Source organism: Mastomys coucha, unplaced genomic scaffold (assembly GCF_008632895.1).
Source record: "Mastomys coucha isolate ucsf_1 unplaced genomic scaffold, UCSF_Mcou_1 pScaffold14, whole genome shotgun sequence".
In the NCBI taxonomy this organism is placed as follows: domain Eukaryota; kingdom Metazoa; phylum Chordata; class Mammalia; order Rodentia; family Muridae; genus Mastomys; species Mastomys coucha.
Window position 1 is genome coordinate 127,931,567 of NW_022196896.1, and position 25,332 is coordinate 127,956,898.

At 42.2% G+C, this 25,332-nt stretch overlaps 1 protein-coding gene across 2 annotated transcripts in view; it reads right to left on the bottom strand.

Moving 5' to 3' along the window:
- The window catches only part of Fbxl17 (F-box and leucine rich repeat protein 17), a 426,380-nt gene that overhangs the window by 231,204 nt on the left and 169,844 nt on the right, over positions 1-25,332 (bottom strand). The window contains exon 7 of one of the 2 annotated variants that reach the window (XM_031368581.1): positions 16,839-18,149. The exons of the other annotated variant lie outside the window; for it this stretch is intronic. Coding sequence (XP_031224441.1) covers positions 18,146-18,149 — 4 coding nt within the window. The 3' untranslated portion in view covers positions 16,839-18,145. Of the gene's footprint in view, positions 1-16,838; positions 18,150-25,332 lie in introns of those variants that run through there. 2 annotated transcript variants of the gene reach the window in all.

The following is a 25,332-nucleotide window of genomic DNA, read 5'->3' on the forward strand; positions in this document are numbered from 1 at the left end:
ACACATACACACACACATATACACACACATATACACACACACCACATACACACACACATATACACACACATACATACACACACACCACATACACACACACCACATACACACACGCACGCATACACACACACACATACACACACACCACATACACACACATACACATATACACATATACATACACACATACACACACACATACACACACACACACACAAGAAAGGAGGCAATAAAATAGATTAAAACTGGAAGGGTTAATATATCAACAATAATTTGTCACCTTGTTATAACTTGCCCCTTGACACAACAACAACCCTCCTTCCCCCCCAAAAATTCCTTTAGCACAACCCTTTGGAGGGTTTGCCATGAAAGCAGGTTAAAAAACTAAAAATCAGACCAGCCTGGTCTACAGACTGAATTACGGAAAAGCCAGAGCTACATAGAGAAACCCTGTCACAAAGAAAACAAAATAAAACAAAGCAAAAAAAACAAAAACAAAAACAAAAAAAACCCAACAACTAAAAATCAACCCAGGTCTGTCTACAGAGCTCAGCTAAACATCATCTATCTGACAATTTCATTTTAGGCAGTTTTAATGTTTAATGAGATATAGATTGCTCAACAGTAGCTAAAGGAAGCAACTGTGGAACACGAGGGAGCATGGCTACCAACGCATACTTTTCTATGCCTACAGTAGGGACGGAGCCTTGCAACACTATACACAACTTCAGCGTACAGTAGGGACGGAGCCTTGCAACACTATACACAATTTCAGCGTACAGTAGGGACAGAGCCTTGCAACACTATACACAACTTCAGTGTACAGTAGGGACGGAGTCTTGCAACACTATACACAACTTCAGTGTACAGTAGGGACGGAGCCTTGCGACACTATACACAACTTCAGCGTACAGTAGGGACGGAGCCTTGCGGCACTATACACAACTTCAGTGTACAGTAGGATGGAGCCTTGCGACACTATACACAACTTCAACCTACAGTAGGATGGAGCCTTGAGACATTATACACAACTTCAACCTACAGTAAGATGGAGCCTTGAGACACTATACACAACTTCAACCTACAGTAGGGACGGAGCCTTGCGACATTATACACAACTTCAGTGTACAGTAGGGACGGAGCCTTGCGACACTATACACAACTTCAGCCTAAGTAGGACGGAGCCTTGCGACATTATACACAACTTCAGTGTACAGTAGGACAGAGCCTTGTGACATTATACACAACTTCACTGGAAACACCTAGGTATTAAAATACTGGCAATAGTATAACACACAAAATCAAATTCAATTATTACTTTTATGTTCATAGTAATATAGGAATTCTTTCCCTAACTAACTAAATGGAATTTTCCAGTTGATGTGATTTTTCTTTAAGTGCGTGCAATTGAAGCTAGGAAAACTACATTCTCAGAGAACTGCATCAAAAGGATTAATGTAAAAAAAAACAAAAAACTCAACAATCTTGATTACTGTTAGTAAAAATTTTTAGCTTAGTCTAGTCTTTCAGCTCTAAGCAATCTTTTATGCACCCTGGCGGAGCACATGAGCTAAGAAAGAGAGAACCTAAAGAAAGGTTCTGTTAGCACCATTTTCTCATGAACCAGGATTTCACCAATTTGTTCTGGGGTTGTACAGGCTGTCAAGTACTCAGAAATCAGTGCCGTGCATGCACCAGCTGTCAGTCACAGGGCGACAGTGTTGTAAATTAAGGGAACACATCTTCAAGCAGAGTTCCATACATTTATTTCTAAGGGATCCATTTTGCAGTCTGATTTATGCTCTTAAAATAGACATCGTACCCGTGTCTGCCGAGACTCTTACAGGCATGGAATTGTCTAATTGAGTATCATTTTCTTTTATAATCAAAGTATGTTCCCCTTTAGCTTCAATCACTGGCAGCTTTAATTTTAATATTTTCTATACAGCAAGAATGAGTCAAAAGACTTCAGTAATAGTCCCAAATAACATTACTTATTTAAACCTGTCTCTACTGAAATGAAAATTACTGAGTAAAAATGCGTCATAAGCCCAGAGAGGACAGCAAGCATCCCCCCCAGGAAGTAGTTCATTCACCCCCCCCCACCCCCCGTAGTAGTTCACTACCATGATAGGTTGCTAAGTCTTTCCTGAGCCCAGAATACAACAAAGGTTTTCAAAACAAATGAAACAGTGACTGACTACAAAATTATACTCTTTTAAATATACAATAACCTTGGTACAGTTTTTATATAAGACTCTTTCAGAGTGTGTTGCACCTCTCTTTATCCATATTTCCCCGATAACCTGAGAGTGAAAAGCAGTCAATACAAGTTCTGCTAAGTTCACATAAAAAGCCCGTTATTGAGGTTGTTTACTAAAATGATATTACTATGTTTAAAAGGAAGAAGTATAATTATACCTACACTTTTTATTTTCACATATGCTTTAAGGCTTTGTCCTTTATTTTATATAAACATGCACATGATAAACATAATTTGCTTTTGACTTATGGTTTTATTATGGCTAAGAAAAAATACTGAAAAGATTTGGGGGGAAGTCAAAACTGGGATTTTTAATTCAGAAACATGAAAAAATTAAAAAGCCATGGTAGACACACATGAAATGCATTCTAACCTCAGAATTACAAGCATTAAAATGATCAACACAAATAACAACAAAATCCCATGTCTTCATAATTTAGTTTTATTAAGAGCAGAATTTAAAAAAAAAAAATCATTAGTATTTGCACAAGATCCTACAATTCGTGGAGATTCCCTAACACTGCAATGGAATGACTATCCAGCCTCTGGTAACATGCCAGGAGCCAAGTGCATACAGATCCAATTTAAATGGAAAAAAAATCTGTACAAGATTTAAACCAAGTAATAATATGTCAGTATTATTACACACATAAGGAACATACACACTCACACACAGATGAACACACACCCATACAGGCATGAATGCACTCATACTGTACACATATACACACACGCACACACACACAAGGGACTGTACAGAGGCATGCACACACACACACACACACACACACACATACACACACACGCATACGTACACGCATACGCATGCACGCGCATGCACATACACACGTGCACTCACACACACAAGGAATGGCAGCAAAGCCACCCACCATGTCAACTTCACTCACATTTTCTGAGTGTTGAACACTTCTTGCTAACATGTAGGCTTATCATTAATGTCTATGTTGATAAATAAGAGAGAAACTTTGCTTTGCTCTTCCATTTAGTTAAAAAAAAAAAAAACCCATACAAATTGTTAAGTGTGTTCTGAGTGCACCGTAAGAATTACAGGCTTAGAGACACATGCCCGTGTTAGCCAGAGGTGTAGGGATAAGGGGAATGCCTATAACGAAATCAATGGCATCACACAGTGGAGACCTAGCTTCAAACTTCAGTCCTCATTTTAACACATAGCACAGATTTTTGTTTCTGAAAAACAAAAAGTAACCTTTTTCATTACTCTAGACAGCTCCAGTCTTTCGATACTTCCAAATTTTATAAAAATTATTAGACTCAAGAGACACATAATCTACATAAATCTCTATGTAATTATTAACTTTGCTACTGAGACAATGTTTCAAACAGGAATCAGAACAGGAACAATTTTCCTGGCTAAGATCTACTCCTTTATGTTTGCTGCAACAGAAATAACTTCCTGCTCCCCTAGGAGGTCCCTTGAGTGTCTAAAGCTCATAAGTGATAACTGGTACCTTGCCCGCCTACCAGTGCTGATCTAAATCTTAGTCTAAATAATCACAATGATTAGGTTGCAATATTTTGTTATAAAAGTGATTTGCCAAAGATTTTAAGTTGCCCAAGAACTCAGCTGCTAAAATCCCTCATGAACAGATAACTGGAGTCCTCATTCATAAGATGAGTATAAGTGATTCAAAACTGAGAAGAGGAGAGGAATCTATGAACTTGGAGCTCATATGCACATTGCTGGGTTTACTAGAACAGAGACTGATGGATAATCTGAAGAAGGCATTCCATCAGGAAACAATGAATAACCACCACTGTGAAACCCCTTATACTCCCTGAGAAGCAGCACACTACATGCTTCTCAAATATGTCTTCATTACACAGGGAATTTACAGTAATGATTAGTGAGAAATAATTAATTATAATATTTGTTATATCATGAAAGCTAAGTTTCCTAAGGCTGTAATAACTATGATTCCATTACAACTTCTGGTTTTCTCTTGTGATTTCTAAAATTTATCTCAATAAATTGAAAGGTTGAATTGAATGATTTTTTTAAATTCCTTTAATTTTTAAGAAAAACCAGATTCAGTCTAGTATTCTACTACAGTGCTGATTATGAAAAAGAATTCTTTTATATACGTCCTCAATGATTTTAGTTCCTTTAAGATATTCAGGTATGATTCCTACATGACTATTGATCTAGCATCTCTCAAATACAGATAGCAAGGACCACTTATAGTCTGAGGTCTGCACCTGTCAATGTCCAACAGAAATGTATGAAGTACAGGTATGTCATCCCAACTACTTGAGACATTAAAACAAGAAGATCCTAAGTTCAAGACTGGGCTGAGAAACTCCATGAGCCCCTGTCCCAAAAACTATGAATGAGAATGGCCGAGGTGAAACCTAGCGAACAATGCTGGCCAGCATGAGCAAGGCCCTGGGTTCAATGCTCATGCCATAAGAAAACTATGAAAAGCTGTAATTAGGAATTATAGTTATACCCATTCTTTATAAACAGTTATTACCCAAATATGCAGTAATTAGTGAGGAAAAGAGATTTAGGAAAGAAAGGTATAAATCCCACTATGGTGGGGTGCTCTGCATAACCTTAGATGCTGTATGTTCACAACTATTCTAAAACGAAGTAAGTATTTTCTCTTTAAACATTATCTTCTTAGCCTTAAAGAGACTATTTTCTAACTGATTTGATAAAAAAAAAATTGCATTTTTTAAAATTTAAGTCTCTTAGTCAAGTCCAGAATGATCTACACAATAGCTTCCCTCCATAATTACTTCTTTTAAACACTTCCATATTAATGCCAGCTTACAGTACAAAAATGTAATCGTGAACCTCAGGAGGGATGGCAGAAGCACTCCAGCCTGTGTCTTTATACAGCATCAGAGATTGTGTTATCAGTGCATGGCTATCTCAGAACACAAGCAAAGAGTCCTTTAGTAAACAGTTGCTAGCAGTGTTAGGAATGGTTAAGAAAATCTGCAAGTAGTCTAAAGAGTCTCCAGAGAGGATGGAATGTCAGACACCCTCTTACTCCGAGTCCGAGGCAAGGACACTGGGCAACAGTGTAGTCACTAACCACATCCTGCAGAGACTCTGGAGGAGTCTTTAGAACTCAGACACTGTAGAAACCGTCTGTATATGATGATCATCATTTAAAGGGTTCTATTTCTAAGAACTGGAGAAAACACAAAATTTAGAAAGTTAGGGTACATTTTAACTTCTCCCAGTAGCTAGCTTCTTTCTGTGTGTTGCTCCAATTGTTCTAATGGCAACTATGGCTTTCTCTGAAGGGTATGCAGCAAGGACTATGCTGTTCTACTAGTAGCAGAAACAAACTGCAAATTCTACAGAAACAGAAAATTCCATTTCATTGCTACCAACTCTTCAATCAATCACTCATTCATTCTTTATTAATTTAAAACACAAATGAAAACTACACCAGAGCTATAAATGTTAGTTTCATGTGTTTGTGCTTGAGTGACATGTGTATTTCGTGTGTGTGTGTGTGTGTGTGTGTGTGTGTGTATTTCCCACCTATGTGTGGTGTCCTTGGAAGTCAGAAGAGAATACTGGACCTCCTGGGGCTGAGCTAAAGGAAACTGAGCTGCCCTGCATGAGTGCTGGGAACTGAAGCAGGTCCTCTGGAAAAGCAGCAAGCACTCTTGACAGCTGAGTCCCTACACACTACATTTTCAATCCCTTACAAGCGATGCTTAATTCTGAGTCCACTCTGAGACAGAAGGAAGAGAACTGATAAAAGAGGAAGAAAGGAAGAAATGGGAAAGAGAGAAAGGACACAAAGTGGTGTCACCTGTATGAAGACAAAGGAGGAATGGAGAGAAGAAGAAAGAGACAAGAAACCACCTCAAACTCTGGAGCCAAATACTTGAGTTTAAAGATTACTTGTCCTGGCTGTGAAACCTTCACTATACTTAAAGTTTCATGTTCCCTTCTCCTTGTTCAGAAGAATAATAGGACGGATGAGCTTGCATATACAATATTTTGTGCAATTCCAACATTTAGCAGAAATATGGTAAATACAGATGCCCTAATAATATAACACATCTTAACCCTTAGACGGTGTAAGCTTTAAGAATCATTCCTAATGCTCTGATACTACAGGGCTTGGGGTGAGGCTGCTGTCTAGAACCCAGGACTTTCTCCTTGGGAGGCAAGCACGCTCCACCGATCTCCATCACCAGCCCGTAACACACAGAGTTAAGCACAATGGCAGGTGATGCTGGACAACAGCTGCCTTATTAGTTCTTCTGGAGATACAGAAACACTGTACTGACCAACCTAAAATACCAAAAAGTAAACAGTGATTCTCAAAATCATACCAACGGCAAAATAACTAGTTTTTATTATATGACCATAATAATCAATTAGAGGAAAATTATCTGGAAGACAAAAGAAATTAATAGATCCCTGCATTTCAGATCAAAATATATTAGCTTATATGTAGTAGTAAAATGCAGAAAATCCAACAGTGACCCCCCCAAGCGTAAAACTTCGTTTTCATTATGAAATCACTTTATAATGAAAATAATGCTCTCTTAACTCTCCCCAGTTTATTATAATCTCAGCTTTCTTCCATGACTACTCAGATATTCTAAAACAGGTGGATGTAATTTCAGAAATGATAATTTTTTAAATGCAATTAATTTCCCCCTCAAACTACAAAAAACTGATAGGGGCAGCCTTCTTTCCAGGCCCAGCATGGGGCAAGGCAGGGCGGGGCAGGGGAGGGACCACAATGCCTCAGGGGGAAACTCCCAAAGCTGTGCACTGAGACCATGCAAACCGCTAGTCTGCTCACTACACTGCTGTCCGGCCCCACCTTTAACAGACCCCAGCTCCTCAAGTCACCAGTGGCTCTGTAGCTTTTCTTGTGGGGCCCTTGGTTGTCCTGTGCTTCTGCTGCACCAACACACTAACTCTCTGTCCTGAAACCCCACACTGACTCTACCCACAAAGCATCATGAATTTAGTTGTGTTTAGTGTACTTACATTTTAATGGTAACATCTTTATCTCTGAATGTTAAACAGGAAGCAGTGTGCTATTTGTTTCTGGGATAAAATAATTCTTTGTGACCATGAGCACACAAAGTCACAGGAGTAATGGATCTATATACCCAGTGACAGGTGGGACCTGGGGCCAGGAGTGAGCATTCCATGGCTGGGTCTGTCCAGCTGGCTAGTAGCTCTCACATGCTGTCTGTGACATTAGTGCAGGCTTGGAGGGGAAACGGTATGGTTCTGGGGCTGCTGGACACTCTGCTTTTTCCCATTTCAGGAAACACTGAAAGACATTACTTCCTGAGGAGAAGTAGGTGGAACTCTGGGTGGAGCCCCAGGAAATCCTGATGGGCAGTCTGCCGTTTGCAGTTCTGGGCATTTAGCCTTTACTCTGAAAAGGGTAAAGATGCTGCGAGCATCCGCATCCTGGTGATCCTGTCCTGACTTCACACCCGTGGAAGGCCAGCCATGTCTGTAGGAGATTTAGTACTCCCTCAATATTTTAACTTCTTGTCAGCAGAACAAGATTTTTCCAGTACCTATTTTCTTTAATAATTATCACACTGGGCAGACAGCAAGAACCTGAGCCAACCTGGGCTATATGAGAAAGTTTTGAGAGAGAGAGAGAAAAAAAGGAAAATGGATAAAAAATGTTTGCTCTAAATGATAATGTTTGTATTTAGAATCCCCTTCTGCCCAGATAGTACATTTGGGTGGTGAGCTCAGGAGCCGGTGGTCTGACAGCTAGGTTTTCAATCAGTTGCTCTAATTTCTGCAGTAAATGGCACTGATCTTCCATAAAAAGTGGACTTTCAGATAAATGTTTTGGGAAATACTATCACAGAGGTAGCCACTTCCTATCATGCCACCCAGAAATTGATGGTTCCAGCACAGTTCTTTGTGAGGCCTGGGAAGCACTAATGACCAGGGTAGCAGAAGCTGACAGCTGCTTCACATAAATACGCCATGTGCTGTTGAGTAGTAGATTCTTCAACCTCACTCCTCCCTCCCAGAACTGAGTCCAGTGAGATTAACTTAAGTCTTGTGAATACAGCCTGCCTATGAAACTTCAATGAGTGGTTATTGCTGGGAATATGGTCTAAACTCACTGAGAAACTCACACTCCTGTATTAGCATAAGAGAACTGATTCCACCATTCCATATTTTAAACATAATGATAAGGAGAAAAGTTTAACAAGTCTACCCTATTGTTGATACTATTTTGAAACTAGGTTTTAATTGATTACTTACTTTGAAAGTACATGGCCATTTTCATCTTGAATCAGAGCAGCTGTGATCACCCTCAAGCGATCTGTCCTCATATTGTTCTCTCGTGGAGGGGCAGAGGAGGCTCAAGAGACCAGTAGGGCCCTTCCTCCCCCTAGGTCATGTAAGAGGTACATCAGCTGTGGTGGGGGATCTCTTGATAAGTGTGGCTGCCAACACATCAACCCATGGGAGGAGCTGCCAGTGTGCATGCCCCCAGGCTTCTCCTTACTGGGTGGGACTCCAGCGGTGTACCTGCTTATGAGTTGACTGGGGGACTCTGGAGGGGTACAGCTTGGCAGTGACTCACCAGTGCTTCTGTAAATGATCTTTCACTCACCAGGCCAGCCTCGGACAGGAGCCCTGACTTTGGTCAGCTGGCACCTTCCCTGTCTGGTGTAAATACAAGTAGACAGGAACAGGCAGGGAGAAATGGTAACATTCATCTAATACCCAAGGAGATAATTTTGATATTCAATAATACTGTCTAATCTTTTAAACTAAGGGTAATAAAAGTTAAAAGCCAGAGTGATCACAAGTCTACTACCTATGATCTTGTAAAGTGACATCAACCTGAATTTTCTACAGACCGAATACAAGGTTAATCAAGGAAAGTCCTGAAATGTCTTTTCCCTCTTACAGGAAGATCACTGTTTTCAGTGTAGTCTCTATGGAAACTGGCTGTGTGCACACTGTACGTATCTCACAGCGGCTGGCAACCTACGGCTGCGGCTGCAGTTTTATAGTGATGGACGTTGAGGATCAGCTGGTGCTCGCTTTTACAAAGCTAGAGGAGCCTCCTCCTCGCTCTTTGCCTCCATGTGGGAACCTGCTACTTATCTCTTCAGACACAGGACCCACAAGTCGGGTGCTTTACAAACTGGCACCATCAGCTGCTGGTACTCACGCCTGAGAGGAGGGTGGCATGGCACCGGAGAGAACGCTGCCACACATGATAAATGCACACTGATGCGATTACCTAATTATTCCAGAGCTTATCACTGCCCAGCAATGATCTGCTCCAGAAAATGCACTGTTCTTACAAAGCTTGCACTGCACACCAAAGTCCTGATGTACGTTTAAAAGACAAAGTTTCCAGACATTTCAGTAATGCACTTTATCCTCACAATAAACACTTCAGTACATCCACATATACATTTATTTCAGATAAAGGGCATTCAAATACAGGGGTGAAACTGAACACTGGTCCAGTGAGAATTGGAGGAGATATGTCAAAACTACCTGTGTCTAGACTCCTGATGATCCAGGCATGCCATTTCCAAGATCAGAACCCATACACTGTTAAAACTAATTGTGGTGGTGTCCTTGCTCAGCTCGTATTTGGGCCATCAAGCTGGTGAGACTTCCTAAGTGTGGCTTCTGCCTTAGTAGGAGATTACCAGGCAGTCTATGACACCACTAAGCAAGCTCACAGCAAACCTCTGGTCCTCTGGCTCCTACTCTTTCTACCCGCTAATGTAATAGATAACTGTGGAAAGCAGTGAGTGAGAAAGGCGGTCTGCCCCAGAGAAGAGCACACCAACTGGATGTCGGGTTTCAAAGAATCAGCCCTGAAGACAGACAGAGAAGGAACACTGTACAGACTGGACAGGTAACATTTAGGAATGTATATGTGTGCAATAAGAAATTGGTGAAAGTGGAGGCCATAAACTTGAAGGAGAGTGGGCCAGGTATTGGAGAGGGTTTTTGGGGAGGAAAGGGAAGAAAGAAATATAATTATATTATAGTCAGAAAAATAAACTATTTGTGGGTTTGGGGAGATGGCTTGGTGAGTAGCATGCTTGTTGTGCAGGAGTGAGAATCTGCATTGGGATTCCCCACAGGAAAAGCTGATCATGGCCACACATAGGCACGTACACCTTGCACCCCGAGGTGTGGCTGTGGCTTGCTCACTATAAGTTCAGCGGCGATGCCAGCTGGTCTTAATTACGATCTCTCCTGATACGATGAAACACCATGACCAGAGTAACTCCCAAAGAAAAGGATTTATGTGGCTTACATATCCCCAGTCATGGTCCACTGATAGAAGCCAAGGCAAGAACTCAAACAGGGCAGGAACCTGAGGCAGGAGGTGATGCAGAGGCTATGGAGGGTGCTGCTTACTGGCTTGCTTCCCATGGCTTGCTCAGCCTGCTTTCTTATAGAATCCAGGACCACCAGCCCAGGACCAAACCCACAATTGGCTCAGCATCTCCACATCAATCACTAATTAAGAAAATGCCCTGCAAACTTGCCTCCAGCCTGGACTTGTGGAGGTATTTCTCAGTGGATGTTCCCTTCCCTCAGGCGATGCTAGCTGTGTCAAGTTGACATAAAACTATCAACTATAGCACTCAAAGTCCTCCTATGGACTCTACAGTGATACACAGAGATGTGCACACCTACCCACACACAGGCACATGGGTGTATACACCTACCCACACACAGGCACATGGGTGTGTACACCTACCCACACACAGGCACATGGGTATGCACACCTACCCACACACAGGCACATGGATGCACACTTACCTATACTCATGCACATGGATGTGTCTGTCTACCTATACACAGGCACATGGGTGCACACCTACCCACACACAGGCACATGGGTGCACACCTACCCATACTCATGCACATGGATGTGTCTGTCTACCTATACACAGGCACATGGGTGCACACCTACCCACACACAGACATAAAGTCTGACTGCTTATTTTTTTTTAAATTTTAAGTTAATCCTATTTTTTTCTAGAATATTTGTGCTTCTTTTATGCAATTCCTCAAAAGTTTCCAGAATGTTGACATTTATAAATACAACTTAAAAGGACAGGTCTGTTGGCACAATGAGATGTCACTCAGTAATTTTTCTGAAGTTTGCTAAATGAGGGATAGCATCAAGCAGACAAGGGTTTAGGGAGGTCAGATGGGGAGGACGGGCCTCCCCTGCAAACTGCACAACTGGCAGAGGAGGAGGAGTCTTAACTCCGGCCTACTCTTGCCCAGTCTGGCTGGTCCCTCGCTGGCTGTAATGTGAGCACAGGTCTGTTCTTCCTCAGAACCTAAAGACCTGCTTTAGAGATGGATGTGCCTTATTCCATAAGAAATTTAGAGAACATGCTCAAATGTTGAGATTACACACAAAATACTAAAACCTGCATATATGAAACTTTTAAAAATCAGTATGACACAAAGAAAACATACTGAGCAATGCTCACTTAGAAAATGCTATCAGTGGTTATACAACCAGATATACAAAAATAAATAAAATACAAAAAACGACATGACTTCTCAGTCTCCAAGTAAGGCAGTAAGCACCAACTGCAGGGGCCGAAGCACCTCATCCTCTTAGGGGAACGAACTCTAGCTGAGTAATACAAATAAAGAAGCTAAAGGAGGAGGCCTTGGGCGACCGCGATCTCAGTGCCAAGGTTGGCTTTATCATGCATGCCCCATGTGTCCTGTCTTCTACTCAAGAGTGACTGGTGGCGGCATGAGTGATCCCAGGTTCCTCCCCATTTCTGTCTCACTGTTAAAAAAGTGTGGGCAGCTCCACGCTGAAGAAGTAAGATACTCACCTGGCACTATGGCCACTGACTGCTAAACTTATTTAGCAGATACGGTGTGTTCTGATTAAAATCCAAACTGTATACCACTAGCTGGCCTAGAAAGTGCAGCAAATCCCCGCCTGACTGAAAGAGCCGGCTCTGCTGTCTAACAGCAGAGGAAGTGTCTCCCCTGGAACTTCAGGACAGCACAAACAGGCAAACAGGACAGCTATGACGTGCGCTTTCTCCTTTGGCTCACCCACAGCCTCGACAGTCACAAGTTACTTTTCTTTATGTTCGTAATAAGTCACTTTAGATCTACCTACCACTCACTTGGTAATTGCCATCAGACAAGAGGATACAATTAAAAGCAAATTAATGACTAGAATCCATTGCTGGTCCCGATGGAGCCCAAGAGTATACAGAAAGAACCACAAACTGCTGTGGTAACTATGATGTAGGCATCATGTAAAAATGGCTGCAGTAATGGACACAAAGAAAACATCAGGTTGACCATCCCAAAGGGAAAACTGCTAGACGAAAAGTTCTGGAAATGAGCAGCAGAGACTGAGAGAGAGCTGCCTCAGGTTTGTCAGCTTCTGAAGACTGGCAGGCATCTCCCTTCCAACTGAGACATCTTTAATACGTAAGGGAAGTGATACCATGGAAACAAGGAAGTTTACAGGCATGAAACAGGTGAAGGGAGATGTACGAGCAAGTTATACATTGGCATATGTGTATGGCAGGAGAGAGGCGGGTGCTAGGTATTGACGGTATACAATATTGAAGCACCCAAGAATGTTCCAAATAGTAAAGAAGTTATGTCCATTTAGAGACACAGCATTTGCCAAGTGTAGAGTTGTTCCACTATTCTGTCATCCACGAATGTGAATTTATGGAATTTGATAGCTGTCTTATACAATCCTGGTTCACAGCACCCTTGGTTTCAGTTTCAATCAGCGTTTTCTGCATTCTCATGAATAGCTGCCGAGCTCTGCTGGAGGAGATGTCGCAGAAATGCGGATGGGTGCCATGGTAGCTTTAGGCCTTCCAAGCATGCAAAACCACTCAGTGGCTCTACATTCTGCCCCTCAGCTCCCTCTGCCACTCCCACAGAGCTTCCAAATTCTAGCTCCTGACACAAGAGCCCAAAACAAGTCCTTCTCTGCCTCAGGCTTTTAACTCAGAGCTTGATTAGCTTCAAAGAACAATTAAGAGGTATCAGGCATGTGTTCTCTCTAGGCTAACGCTTCCTGATGGGTCCTTACTCTAAGCATAGCCCCAGTTCCATCACTCCCCAAATCTCTTCTCCTTACACATAGACCTGTCCGCTTCACATCTCCATTGCCTTGGCCTGTGAGCACCTTCAAGTCTCTCACATCCTAAAGAGTGAAGCAAACGAAGCTAGGACTGTCTCCCACACTAGGTGGCATGATGCCACCCCCAGCTCCAGAGTCAGGGCTCTCTGATGTTTCTGGGACCTTCTTAAAACATTCTCTTCCTTCGGTTTCACTTAACAGGTCTCTCCCTGATGCTCTAAAAACTCATTTTCTTCATTATGTCTGCTTCCTTTACCCAACCCTTATCAACGGTGCGCTTCTTAGGGGTGTATCGAGGCCCACAAGCATCAGTCCTGAGAACACTTCCCAACCAAGGGACTTACAGTGAGATGGATGGATGGATATGAATATACATATACATACATACATACATACATATATACATACATGCACGCATACATGTATGCATACATGCATACTTACTTTTGTCATAATGTCTGGGTCAAGTTTATCTCTCAATTTCCACAACTATAATTAAGTAGCAAACAGATGCAAATTTGATGGTATACCTGTCCCCAGATCAAGATGGCTTCCCTCCTTATTCAGTGTGACAACTACTTGGGTACACACATGAGAAACTATAGCTGTGTCTTCTGACTGCCTACAACTAATCAGTAATTGTTATCTTCTGCCTACCTGGTCAACTCTTCACTCCCAAAATTCTCTACTTCTGACATAAATCTAAACATTATCATCTCTTGCCTAGATGCTGTCCCTGTATCATAATCCCTAAACCCTACAGCACTTCTCCCAGCGGGCTCTCCCAGCTGGCTCTCCTCTGTTCAGCACTGTATGCAGACCGGCTGCTCTCCACCTCTCCTGTGTCTTCCCTTACCGGGTGTGCTTGTTAACAGTGAACTCTGTTCTTCCAAACAGTGGACTCCCTCCCAGTCCATCTTCCAGAACACCCCCTTCACATTGCAGCAGGAGAAACTCTACTTGGCCTTCAGGTCCCAGGTACAGTGTCTTCCTGCTGAGTCAAAGAGCCCTGGGTCCCTCTGACTGTTTGTCCCACCACACACAGACCTGGGAGCTTGGCATGTTCCTTTAACATCTGCCAGAATGGGGAGAACTTGTAGATGCCCTGAAGTTCTCCACACCTAGTAAAAAATAGACTGTGTGCTTTATGAGAGTCTAAACCACATTCATGCCTCTGAAGGAGACAATATTTCTCTCAAACCATGCCCAGGCCACTATAGAAGACAACCAATGTTTCTCCTTGATAAAAATTCAAGTAAAATAAAGCACACACCAATTTTTCTATTTGGTAACTGTCCCACACATCAACATGAGTTCTGCTTCTAAAAACAGATGCAGTCAAGTTACCTCAACAAGTAATTTGAAGTTACAGAGGTTCTCGGGGGTATTTCTAAACATTTCAGAACCATGGTATCTATCAGCTGCCTGAACTCCCATCTCTAGTCACTTCCTACTATTTGCCCTCAAACTACTGACTGCACAGCCAACAGACTCTACACTGTGCTGAGGCTCCAGGCACGCATTCTCTCTGCCTGTAGGGGAAAGAGCCCTTATCCTTAAAGCTACTGCTCTGACACCAGTCCTCTCTGAAGCTGGTCTGCCCTCACCACTCCCATCTGAAGCTGTGCTGATTAACCTGCCTTCTGGCTTATTCCAACTTCTCTTCTGAGTTGCAAAGCCCCATGAGTTTTAACGATTTGCCAAGAATGTGCTTCTGCTCCTAGAATCTCAGCTCCTCAGAATGGGGGCTGCTATATTTATCTTTAAAACTCTGGCACTTACATGTGCATGTGCTAGTAGGATGAGCAAGGGGATAATCATACAAACACAAAAACACAAACACAGTCCTGTTCCAACTGGCATTAACTTACCTACACTTAAAATAGCCATCCCCGCCATTCTTACTGGTCTTACCGACACTTTAGGGACTAAAAAAAGCTGCATTCAAATTAAAATTATTTTGAATTCTGTGTTTTGCTTCTCCTGTAATCTTTTTTGGTTGCAAACAGTAATTTTTCAAAGGCTGTTTAGGGAATTATTTTCAACTTCCACCAAATAAGTTTCTTAAAAGGTGTTTAATGAGCTAAGCCTGTATGACACACAGTGATAAGGCACAGGGCGGATGGCTGGGCCTGAGTCTCCAGGTGCTTCCCGCCAACCATCCACCTAAGCAGCTCCCTTGGGTCCCAGGCACTCGTCCTTTGGTACAAAGATGCTATCTGGTTCTCAGTAATGATCAGCCTAATTTTATTCCCCCTGAAGTTTTTGTAAGTAGCAGTAATAAGCAATACTAATAATCTCAGCATTTAAAACTAATTGAAAACAAGGAAACTCAGAAGGAAAACGCTGACTAGGGGCTGGAGAGGGTTTCTTTGAAACTGTGAGACCCCTAGGAAAACGAACTCCAGTACTCACTGAAGGAAACATGACACTGGAGATGTCACTGCACAGACCCATTCTGATCGTAAACACACTCTCCTGAGACGGTGTCATCACGACAGCATTCACATACACAAAGAACGCACAGCTGATACTTTCGTTCACTGGCACCGGTGCTTTACTGAGAGTAAGAAGTGTAACCCAGAGAGCCTCCTCAAGGCCAGGCTCCGTAAACAATTGTGCAGGCAAAGTGAGTCAAAGCCACTGACGACATGCTGAGCTCTTGCACATATGTTTACCAATATCTGCACCAACCCCCCTTGTCTTATCAAGATAAATATTTAAGTATATTTTGAAGCCCAGATAGCTTTAACAGTCAAAACCAGGTATCTCTCCTGGAACTGACTGAAGGCACTTCCTTCTGTTTGTGAACTTGCTATGGGGCAGGAGGGGAGGTGGGCAGGAGGGGAGGTGGGCAGGAAAGTAGGCAGGTGCGCAGGAAGGCATAACACTGTTCTCTCAGGCCCAGTCTGATCCTGTCAATGGCTGCTTTTGCAAGTTGTCTCCATTGTCTCCATGTGAATTTTAGGCAGAAAAAAATAATATATATATATGCATATATATATGTATATATATATGTGTGTGTGTATATATATGTATGTTTGTATATATGTATGTATGTCTTAAAATTCTTAAAAGCTAGTAAAGATCTTGGGTGGCTGGGGAGACAGTAACAAAAAAATTCCAAATTAATGGAAATAACTTCAGATTAAAAATCATAGAAGACATAGAATTACCTAATCTACAGCTTTTAGGAAACAGGCCTCCAACTTGTGTTTCAAAAGTACAGCAGAACTACTGAGCTGTGGCACCTTAGGAAACCACTCCTTGTTCTGTAATTCTTTGGCATTTGTACCAAACCAAAATAAGAACCAAAAGCAAAATAAAAGGTTTTCCATTTGAGCATTTCTGAAATAGGAGAAAAGTGTTTCCTTCCACAGTGCACACTAGACCCTCTGGAGTTTTTGCACCTGCTCCCGGAGAGGGCAAGGCTGCTGAGATATTTAATAAACTCCTTCAGTATAGACTGAAAATGACATGGTAATTGGGCTTGAGCTCATGGACGCACACACACACACACACACACACACACACACACACACATGGGGAAGCATTTTTCTAACATTAAGACACCCTCGTTAAATCATTTTGTCAATCAGAGGAAGCAATTTTCCACGGCTAAAAATATTTTAAATCTGATATAAGAATAAAATTATATTAAAAGGCCATGATGCATGGGTTTGGTAACCTGCCAAGGGTAGATGCAGACTTCTGCAGATTTCTCATTCAAAGATAATACGAAGCATTCCAACATTTCTAATTCAAAGTCAACTGCTGTAGGCAAAAAGCTGTTCCTAGTAAGCGGCCGTCCTGCCGATATATTTTAAACTATTCCACAAACATTGCTTAAACAGTATGTCTAATGGGCCCTACATGCTTTTTCTTATCAGAAATTTCTTTAGCACATATAATCTACTGAAATTCTATAAGTAAATGAATTCAAAGCATGACTGACACTGACAAGAAAAAGTATTAGTTGATCTATTCCACCTTGGGAGCCCAGTAAAATAAAGCCTGACTCTGAATCTTCACATCTAATAAAATAAAGATGATCAACAATTCAAGTAAATTAGACTTTCATACCGATCACTGTTAATTTGCCTATATTTTAAAAAACAAATGTGGTAGAAAAGAATAACACTTTAAATGCATTGTTTTAATTCAAACTCACTAGCACCAAGAAATAATGGCACCAAGGAAAACAGCTGTTTCATTATCGGAGTTTCAAAGACACTCTTAATTAAATAGTAAAATAAGACCCATTTTTCTGTAAACTGGCATATTCTAATTAATCACACTTGTCAATGATGGACTCAAGACTGTAATCTGATTTTAAAAATGGATGTGAAGCTTGTGAGGTTTGTGTGGAGCACGGCGCTCAGCAGCAAAAGCTTCTTTCTGTTGGAAACATGAAGATGCCAGTTCGGTTCCTACGAAGAGGCGGTGGGGAAGGAGGTGGTGAGGATGGGGCTGAGAACACAGACCTTGTCAGACAAATATGATACGGAACAGCTCGACATATGCAATTAAGGACCCCAAGGTAACAAACAGAGACAGAGTCTTGGAGCACTTGATTCTCAGGACTGTTAGAGCCAGGCAGAAACTTGAAGTTTAGCAACCATTGTCAAGACGCTGTTTGCTCTCCTCCCCAAAGCAGGCTTGCATTTCCACACTAAGTCACAGCAACTCACTGAGCAGTCTTTCATTTCTCACTGTCTTACATTCATCTGTGAACACATAAAATGATAGTATCTTACAGTGTTTGCTAGAAAAAACTCAAGGATATGAAGTAAGTTATATTTTAGGTTCCAATTCTACAAATACAAAGTTTATCATGTAGGCAATAACAAGATTTGAAAAACAAACAAACAAACAAACAAAAACTTAAGAGGTCAGCCATCTTTACAGAGCTGTTTGCAATGGGAATTGTAGGCGCCTCCATTGTTACGATGCAAAGGGCCTCCTAGGCTGGGGAGGAGCGGAGCTAAAGCCTTCATTGCCTACTAGAAACGTGCAGCTCTTCACAATTTAGAAGCAAACACCATCAACCTCACAAGAAAAAAGCTCAGATGTGGTAGTCACATTTTCAGACTTAGGGCCACAGCCTGTACCCCAGCAAGCTCCGTTTGGCCTCCCGTCCTCAATAAGCCTCTTGGACTGCCAGTGAAAAGCAGAGAGTGAAGGTTTTCTCGGTGCAGCTAAGGGAAGTGGGAGGAGGAGGGGGAGGACTCAAGCCTACCATCAGGGTGCTAACAGGAGAGAAGGGTGAACAGCAAGGCATAACTAAGCAGCCAGGGCTCCGTGTGGAGCCCTCCTAGGAACTGCTGTAGTTCCTAGGCTTCCTGCGAGATCAGTTTCCCTACACAGCAGACCGACAGGCTGTGAACCTTCCTTAGGGAGACAAGCTCCATCTCTGCTTGCCCCAGGGCTTGAGGCTTTTCTTCTGCCAGTAGAAGTTTCCCAGGGAGATATCAGTGTCTTAGGACTCTCTGCTTCAGTAGTCTAAAGGGTGCACACTATTCCTTCAGAATACACACACTCCTCCCAGGCAGGCTGCTTGAGGGAACAGGAAGATGGTTCCTGCTGAGCACCAGTTCAGCCACATCTTAAAGTCTCCATTAAGCTCTCACCTCTGTGGTGCACAGAGAGGGTGGAGGTTGGGGACCTGGAAAGCGTCAGATGGAGGTTAGTTTCATTCCTGGCCCCTAGGATGACTCTGGCTGTCCTGACTGTTTCACTCCCACCAGCACATGCCATCGTCACACTAAGGCAAGTTCTATGTGCTTTGGGCAATCCAAGCCACTATCTCAGGAGCAATCACAGAACAGCAAGAATTAACGTGTCTATGAATTTCAGGAACCTAGCATTTAAGCTTCAAGAATGGTAATGACTGAAATTTAAATATGCTGACTCATCACCCAAGGAGCCCCAAGACTCTTAGGGAGTCAGCCATTCCGGTTATGCTCAATTACCTACTTTTCTCCACCAGAAAGATAAAAAAAAGGAGAAGCTGCATCCTGCTATGGGCACTGGAGAATAAACCCAAAACTGCATTGGATGAGGAAGAAAACTAACCACCGATGGGGGGCGGTGAAGCTACAAGAAGTTACACACACAGCTTCTAACAAACGCACGGGCACCAGCAGTCCAAGCAGTCATTTCTACAGGGGATGCCATGGAGTGGGGCAAACCACACACTAATTACTGTGTTCAGTATGGTGCCTGACATAAGGAAAGTAGCCAATGAAAGGACTGAGGTGAATTGGCAACAGTATCTAACCAAGGACTGTAATCTAACTGTCAATGTCATAACAGTAAAATCAATTGGAAAATGTATGGTAACTTTATAAATGTAAATTTGATATGTTGAATGTCTGGTGTTTGAGAAGTTACCTAAATGCAAATGAGGATGAACTATTTAGCTAAAATTAAAGAATGAGAGGGAAGGGAGGAAGGGAGGGAGGGTGGGAGGGAGGAAGGGTGGGAGGAAGGAGGAAGAGAAAGAATGAGAGAAGGAAGGAAGGGAGAGAGGGAAAAAAGGAAAGGAAAGAAAGAAAAGCAAATAAATGACCAATCTGGGGTTAGCAGTGCAGCACTTGCCTAACCCGCACAAGGCACCAGCTTTCACAGATATCGAAGAAACACACACACACACACACACACACACACACACACACACGCACGCACGCACGCACGCACGCACGCACGCACGCACGCACGCATACATAAACAAACTGAAGGCTGACACATACTCTAGTGTTGATCCAATGAGATGGGCTCCTTTGACCAGTCTTTCCTCCCTAGGCCCCTCTTCTCTCTAGATCTCATCAGTCCTGACACCAGATGGAGCTCCTCATCTCCTCCCTTTGATGTGGGCATGCAAGGCTTGTTATCAGAGCACATCCCGTGGGGCTATTTAGGAGGAACGTCCCTCCACAACATCAAGCATCCTCACAGCTTTCTCCCTCTGACCTAGGTCCTTGCTCCTTGGCATAAGTGGCACCCTCACGGGTCATTACACTCTCTTCCCCACGGGGGCCATGGTAGCCTTTTTCATCACTGACAAGTATCAGAGTGTGCTTTTCTTTAGTGAAGGTTTGAAAGGCATTAACAGAGAAAAAGGCATCACTATGCAATGATAAACCTTTCTCAGCTACAGGAACTGGATTCTGGACTGAAAGACTACAAATAGCACAGACTCAGGGTAAACGACTAACACTCCCCTGCAATAGGCAAGAAACTGTCCGCATTCCCTGCCGACACAGAAAGTGCCCCCAGACTACATATAAATACAGCAAAATAAAGACAGCAGTGCTCACAGACATATAAATTAATGTTAAAATGTCCATTGCATGTGTTCCCAGCACCTTCCCTGACAGGAAAAATTTTTTTCAATAAATGTCATGTGTAATAGTGCTGATATATCTAGAAATGATCACTGCAATATGTACTAGCTCTTCATTAAAAAAGAAAAACTGTATGTTCTTACTGTAACATAGGAAATATCTAAATAAATGAAAATGCTTCAAGCCAACTCAGAAAATAAAAGTTAAAGTGCAAATGAAATTTCCTTTTCGACCTCAGTGATCTGAACAATTTACACAATTTACTTCCCGTCTCTCCCACCCATGGGACACAAACCACCAGTGGCCCAAGATGGCTGATTAAAGGCATATCTTAAACTTTTAATAAGCTTAGACTATATTTTACCAAGTAAAAGAAGCCATGGAGCAGTAGACAAAGTATGACTCATCTGTGTAAGCAACACTAAACTGTACTATAGAAAATTACACCTGCAGGTGATGGACAAAATCGTGTAATGAAGCATGCCAGAATTTCTGTGTTGAGGCAGACTGTAAAAATCTGAATGTTCACATCCCAAAGATACACACTAGTGTCTCCAGAGGTCTCAAAGGACACAGTCATATGGTCAATTTCACCCTCTACACTTGCCTGTGTAATTCCTAAAACTACCACGAGGTGGCAGGCGTGATGCAGGTTCTGGATAAGGCGGTTAGGAAACAGGTGACAATTTGAACACAATGCTGTTGACATGACCTCTTAATGCTGACTGAGTCTGTGCCTCCGCTGACCTTCCTGTGACTTCTCACTGAAGCGGAGCAAGAGTGTCCCACATGCACTGACTATGACTTACAAGCAGGTAGTTCTCGTTTAACAGGTGCCTTGATGATGGGATCAATAGCTTCTTTCCCTTTTTGTATCACTTAAGTAAATATCCTAGCACATGTGCTTGATCACCCTCGTGACACCTCCTGACAAGTTCTGTATTGGAGTAAACAGAGACATCCTGGAACTGAAATAAAGGGCATAGCTTCAGCAACCCGGGCTCAAATTCAACCAATCTGTATCTTGACATAAGCCAATAAATAATTTATATTTGTACACTTTTAGGGAGGATAAAGGTAATTTCATTAAACAAATGCAATAGCAGCTGAGTAACTTTCTAAGCATTTTTGCTACATACACACAGTTAATGAAGTTTACCAGCTTAGGAACTACCACGGCGACACACCTTTCCTCAGAGCCAACCCCCTGTTGACGTGTGGTTTCTTAGGACTCTGATGTCTCACTGCCTAAGTTGATCTGACATTTAAGGGTCCTTAGGCTCCACAGGGAAGAGCGCTGTGCATGTACTAAACAGAAGAGAGCCGAGCTTTTACTACCACTGGTGAGACTTCAGTCCATGCTAGTGACTTCCTGAAAAGCCTGTTAACCAGCTCATCTTCCACACCAATCCAACATCACATCCCACACACCTGATTTCTACCTTCTTCGTGTCATGGCCTTTCCTTCTTATGCTAAGACAGTGGTAAGTATCCATTGACTTAGGAGTGGAGAAGAAGCCGCAATTTTAAGATATCTTACATCGCCAAAGTGCTTCTTGTAGGTGATTTGTATTTTTTGTTTTTCTTTTTTTTTAAAAAAAGTTTGATTTATTTATTTTATGTACATGAGTACACTGTATCTGTCTTCAGACACACCAGAAGAGAGCATTGGATCCCATTACAGTTGTGAGCTACCATATGGCTGCTGGGAATTGAACTCAGGACCTCTGGAAGAACATTCAGTGCTCTTAACAACTGAACCATCTCTCCAGCCATATTTTTTCAAATATTCCCCCTTTTACATGAATATTTGGAGGCTTCAATCAATGTTCAATGCTAGCTGAAAGTCCTTCATCATTTTCTCTACTTTTCCTCAACTTTTGATTAGAGACCTGATGCTTGCTTCTTTGCTTTTTAATTTTTAATTATGATACATTGCAAACCAGCAGAAAGGTGGCAGAATATATACCCATGAGCCCCATGGAAGCACATAAATTGTTAGTGCTTCATGGCTGCTTCACACTTCTCTCAGCATGGAGGTTTCTCTACAGTCCCATGGAACGTAAATTTCAAACATCCTATCAACATATCCAGCACTCCTAAAAGTACTCTCTTCTTAGGGTACATTATATGTCAGCCATGACCATGAAAAGTAACTGACACGATCATATATGAAGTAACTGACACGATCATATATGAAGTAACTGACATGATCATATATGAAGTAACTGACACGATCATATATGAAGTAACTGACATGATCATATATGAAGTAACTGACACGATCATATATGAAGTAACTGACACGATCATATATGAAGTAACTGACATGATCATATATGAAGTAACTGACACGATCATATATGAAGTAACTGACACGATCATATATGAAGTAAGTGATACGATCATATATGAAGTGCACTGCCACCAAGCACTATCACACTCTTCAGTTTCGTTTCCAAAAAGCAAGGAACAATTTGCACGCTGCAAGTAACTGTTGCATTCTTTACACTTCTGTTCTTGCCTTTTTATCACACTGATAGTCTTGAAGTCCATTTCAAGCCTATAGTCCTGATTTGTCTGACTGTGGTCCTGTGATTAAATGCAGACCAGCCATTTTGTGGAGGAATAGTGGAGCAGAGGCTGTGCTTGACGTAGGCATGCCTCTGAAGGCCAACCTTGTGCAATGCTGGCAGTGATGTGAGACCATCTGATTAGGGTGACATATGCCGGACTTCTCTATGGAAAAATAACTGTTTAGACCAGTTACGGGGACAGATAAGGGAATCTCAGCACCTGGGAAATAGAGGGAGAAGGATCAGAGATCAAGACCAGCCATGGCGACAATAGCAAGTCTAAGGGAAGCCTGAGCCATCTGAGTCCCTATCTGAACACGGCATTATATATTATTACACGTAGCACATGATATTGTATGGCGTTTTACATAATGGTTACCTCCTGACTTCTATAGCACACACTGTGGTGCCGCTTGCCTCCTTATGTTCTATAAAAAGAAAGAGGGAAAGCCATCCAAACACAAGCAGCACTATGCTAAGCCCAAGAAACTGGAGCCCATCTGTCTCACTTGTTAATAAAGAAAATTCTCTTAGCTTCACAAAATTATAGGAAAATCTGTCAATCAACGTCTCAGCTCGTCTCCTCCAAGATCTGTCCCAGGTTGTCTGTCACATGTCTAGTTTCTTCATTTGTGGTGACTCTTACTTCATCCACTCTAATGAGGCAAACTACATATAAAGGTGAAGTAAGGTTCTATCAACATCCTAAGTCCGAAGTCAGCAGTCCAGAGGGCAGTCGGAGGAGCCGCGCCAAGTGCAGGCACTGCGAGAAACTCTCCCAGGGCGGAGCGGTATGAGAGAGGAACTTCTAACAATAGTCTCTGACCTGGGCACAGATGCGAGTGATGAAACTCACAACGCATCTTCCTATTAGCAAAGCACAAAGGCAGTTGAAATAACGAAGTCCATGTTTCCAGTGACATTATCCCTGTGCTAGAAGCCTGTCAGGCTTTTTTAGCAAGTAACCTAAGACAGGTCAGTATGAATTAATGCTCCCAATAATGAATACAGTATGCTCCAATTGCATTCATTCCCAGTGACTTTGATCTCATGGTAAAAAGAGATGAATGAAACATTCTTCCCCAGGAAAGACTGGACGTCCAGCAGAGGTCAGAGGTCACAGTGAGCAAGGGGTTCTGACGCCCAGCAGAGGTCACAGTGAGCAAGGGGTTCTGCCTTCAGTTTTGCCTTCTGAGCAACATCTTCATTTAAGAAAAGGAACTGATGAGCTAGCTGTCAGGATTCCGAATTCAGAGTTATCTGTGAATCTGAATTCACATATATGGCTAAAATATAAGCAAGGAAGTAGACATAATTCCAGGCACCCTCTAGAAGAATCAACTCAAAGTATACAATTTAAGCAGGTAGCAAAACATTTCAAAATCAAAATAATAATTTACCTATGTTCTAAATATGCAAAATCCCATGGTAAAAAAAAAAAAAAACACCAAAATTTTAAACAATGGCAGGTTGTCCCCCAATCCAGGATTTCCAGAGCCAGTCACTAAACAATTGTCTTGAGGCTCCCGGACTATCTACCAGGCTTGGAAGTCTGCCATTTGGAAGGGTTTAAGGACTGACTTTCAACACACTGCACAGGTTTCGTGTCTGCATGTTTTTATAAGCTTTGACTAGCAATCTATTAGTAACTTTCTAAATCTGTGAGATATTTTGATAGATGTAACTAAGCAACAAATCATTTATTCATCTGTTGCCACTGTCCATGAATCATCAGAGGCAAAAAACCATTTCATTTGTTGTAAGACAGGATTATGTTCAAACTAGGAGAGTTGGAGAGAGGAAAGAGATGGGTAAATCCAAGAAGGGAAATAAGGACGAGGGTAGGAAGTGATAACCAACCGGGATGAAGGGAGGGAGGCGGCTCCGAGTAATGAAAGAGTCCTGAAAACCATGCAGGAGAGGCTTGAAGGGGCGTGTTGGGGAGATGTCAATCATCCCTGCGCAGACCCACTGATGGAGTCAGGGGT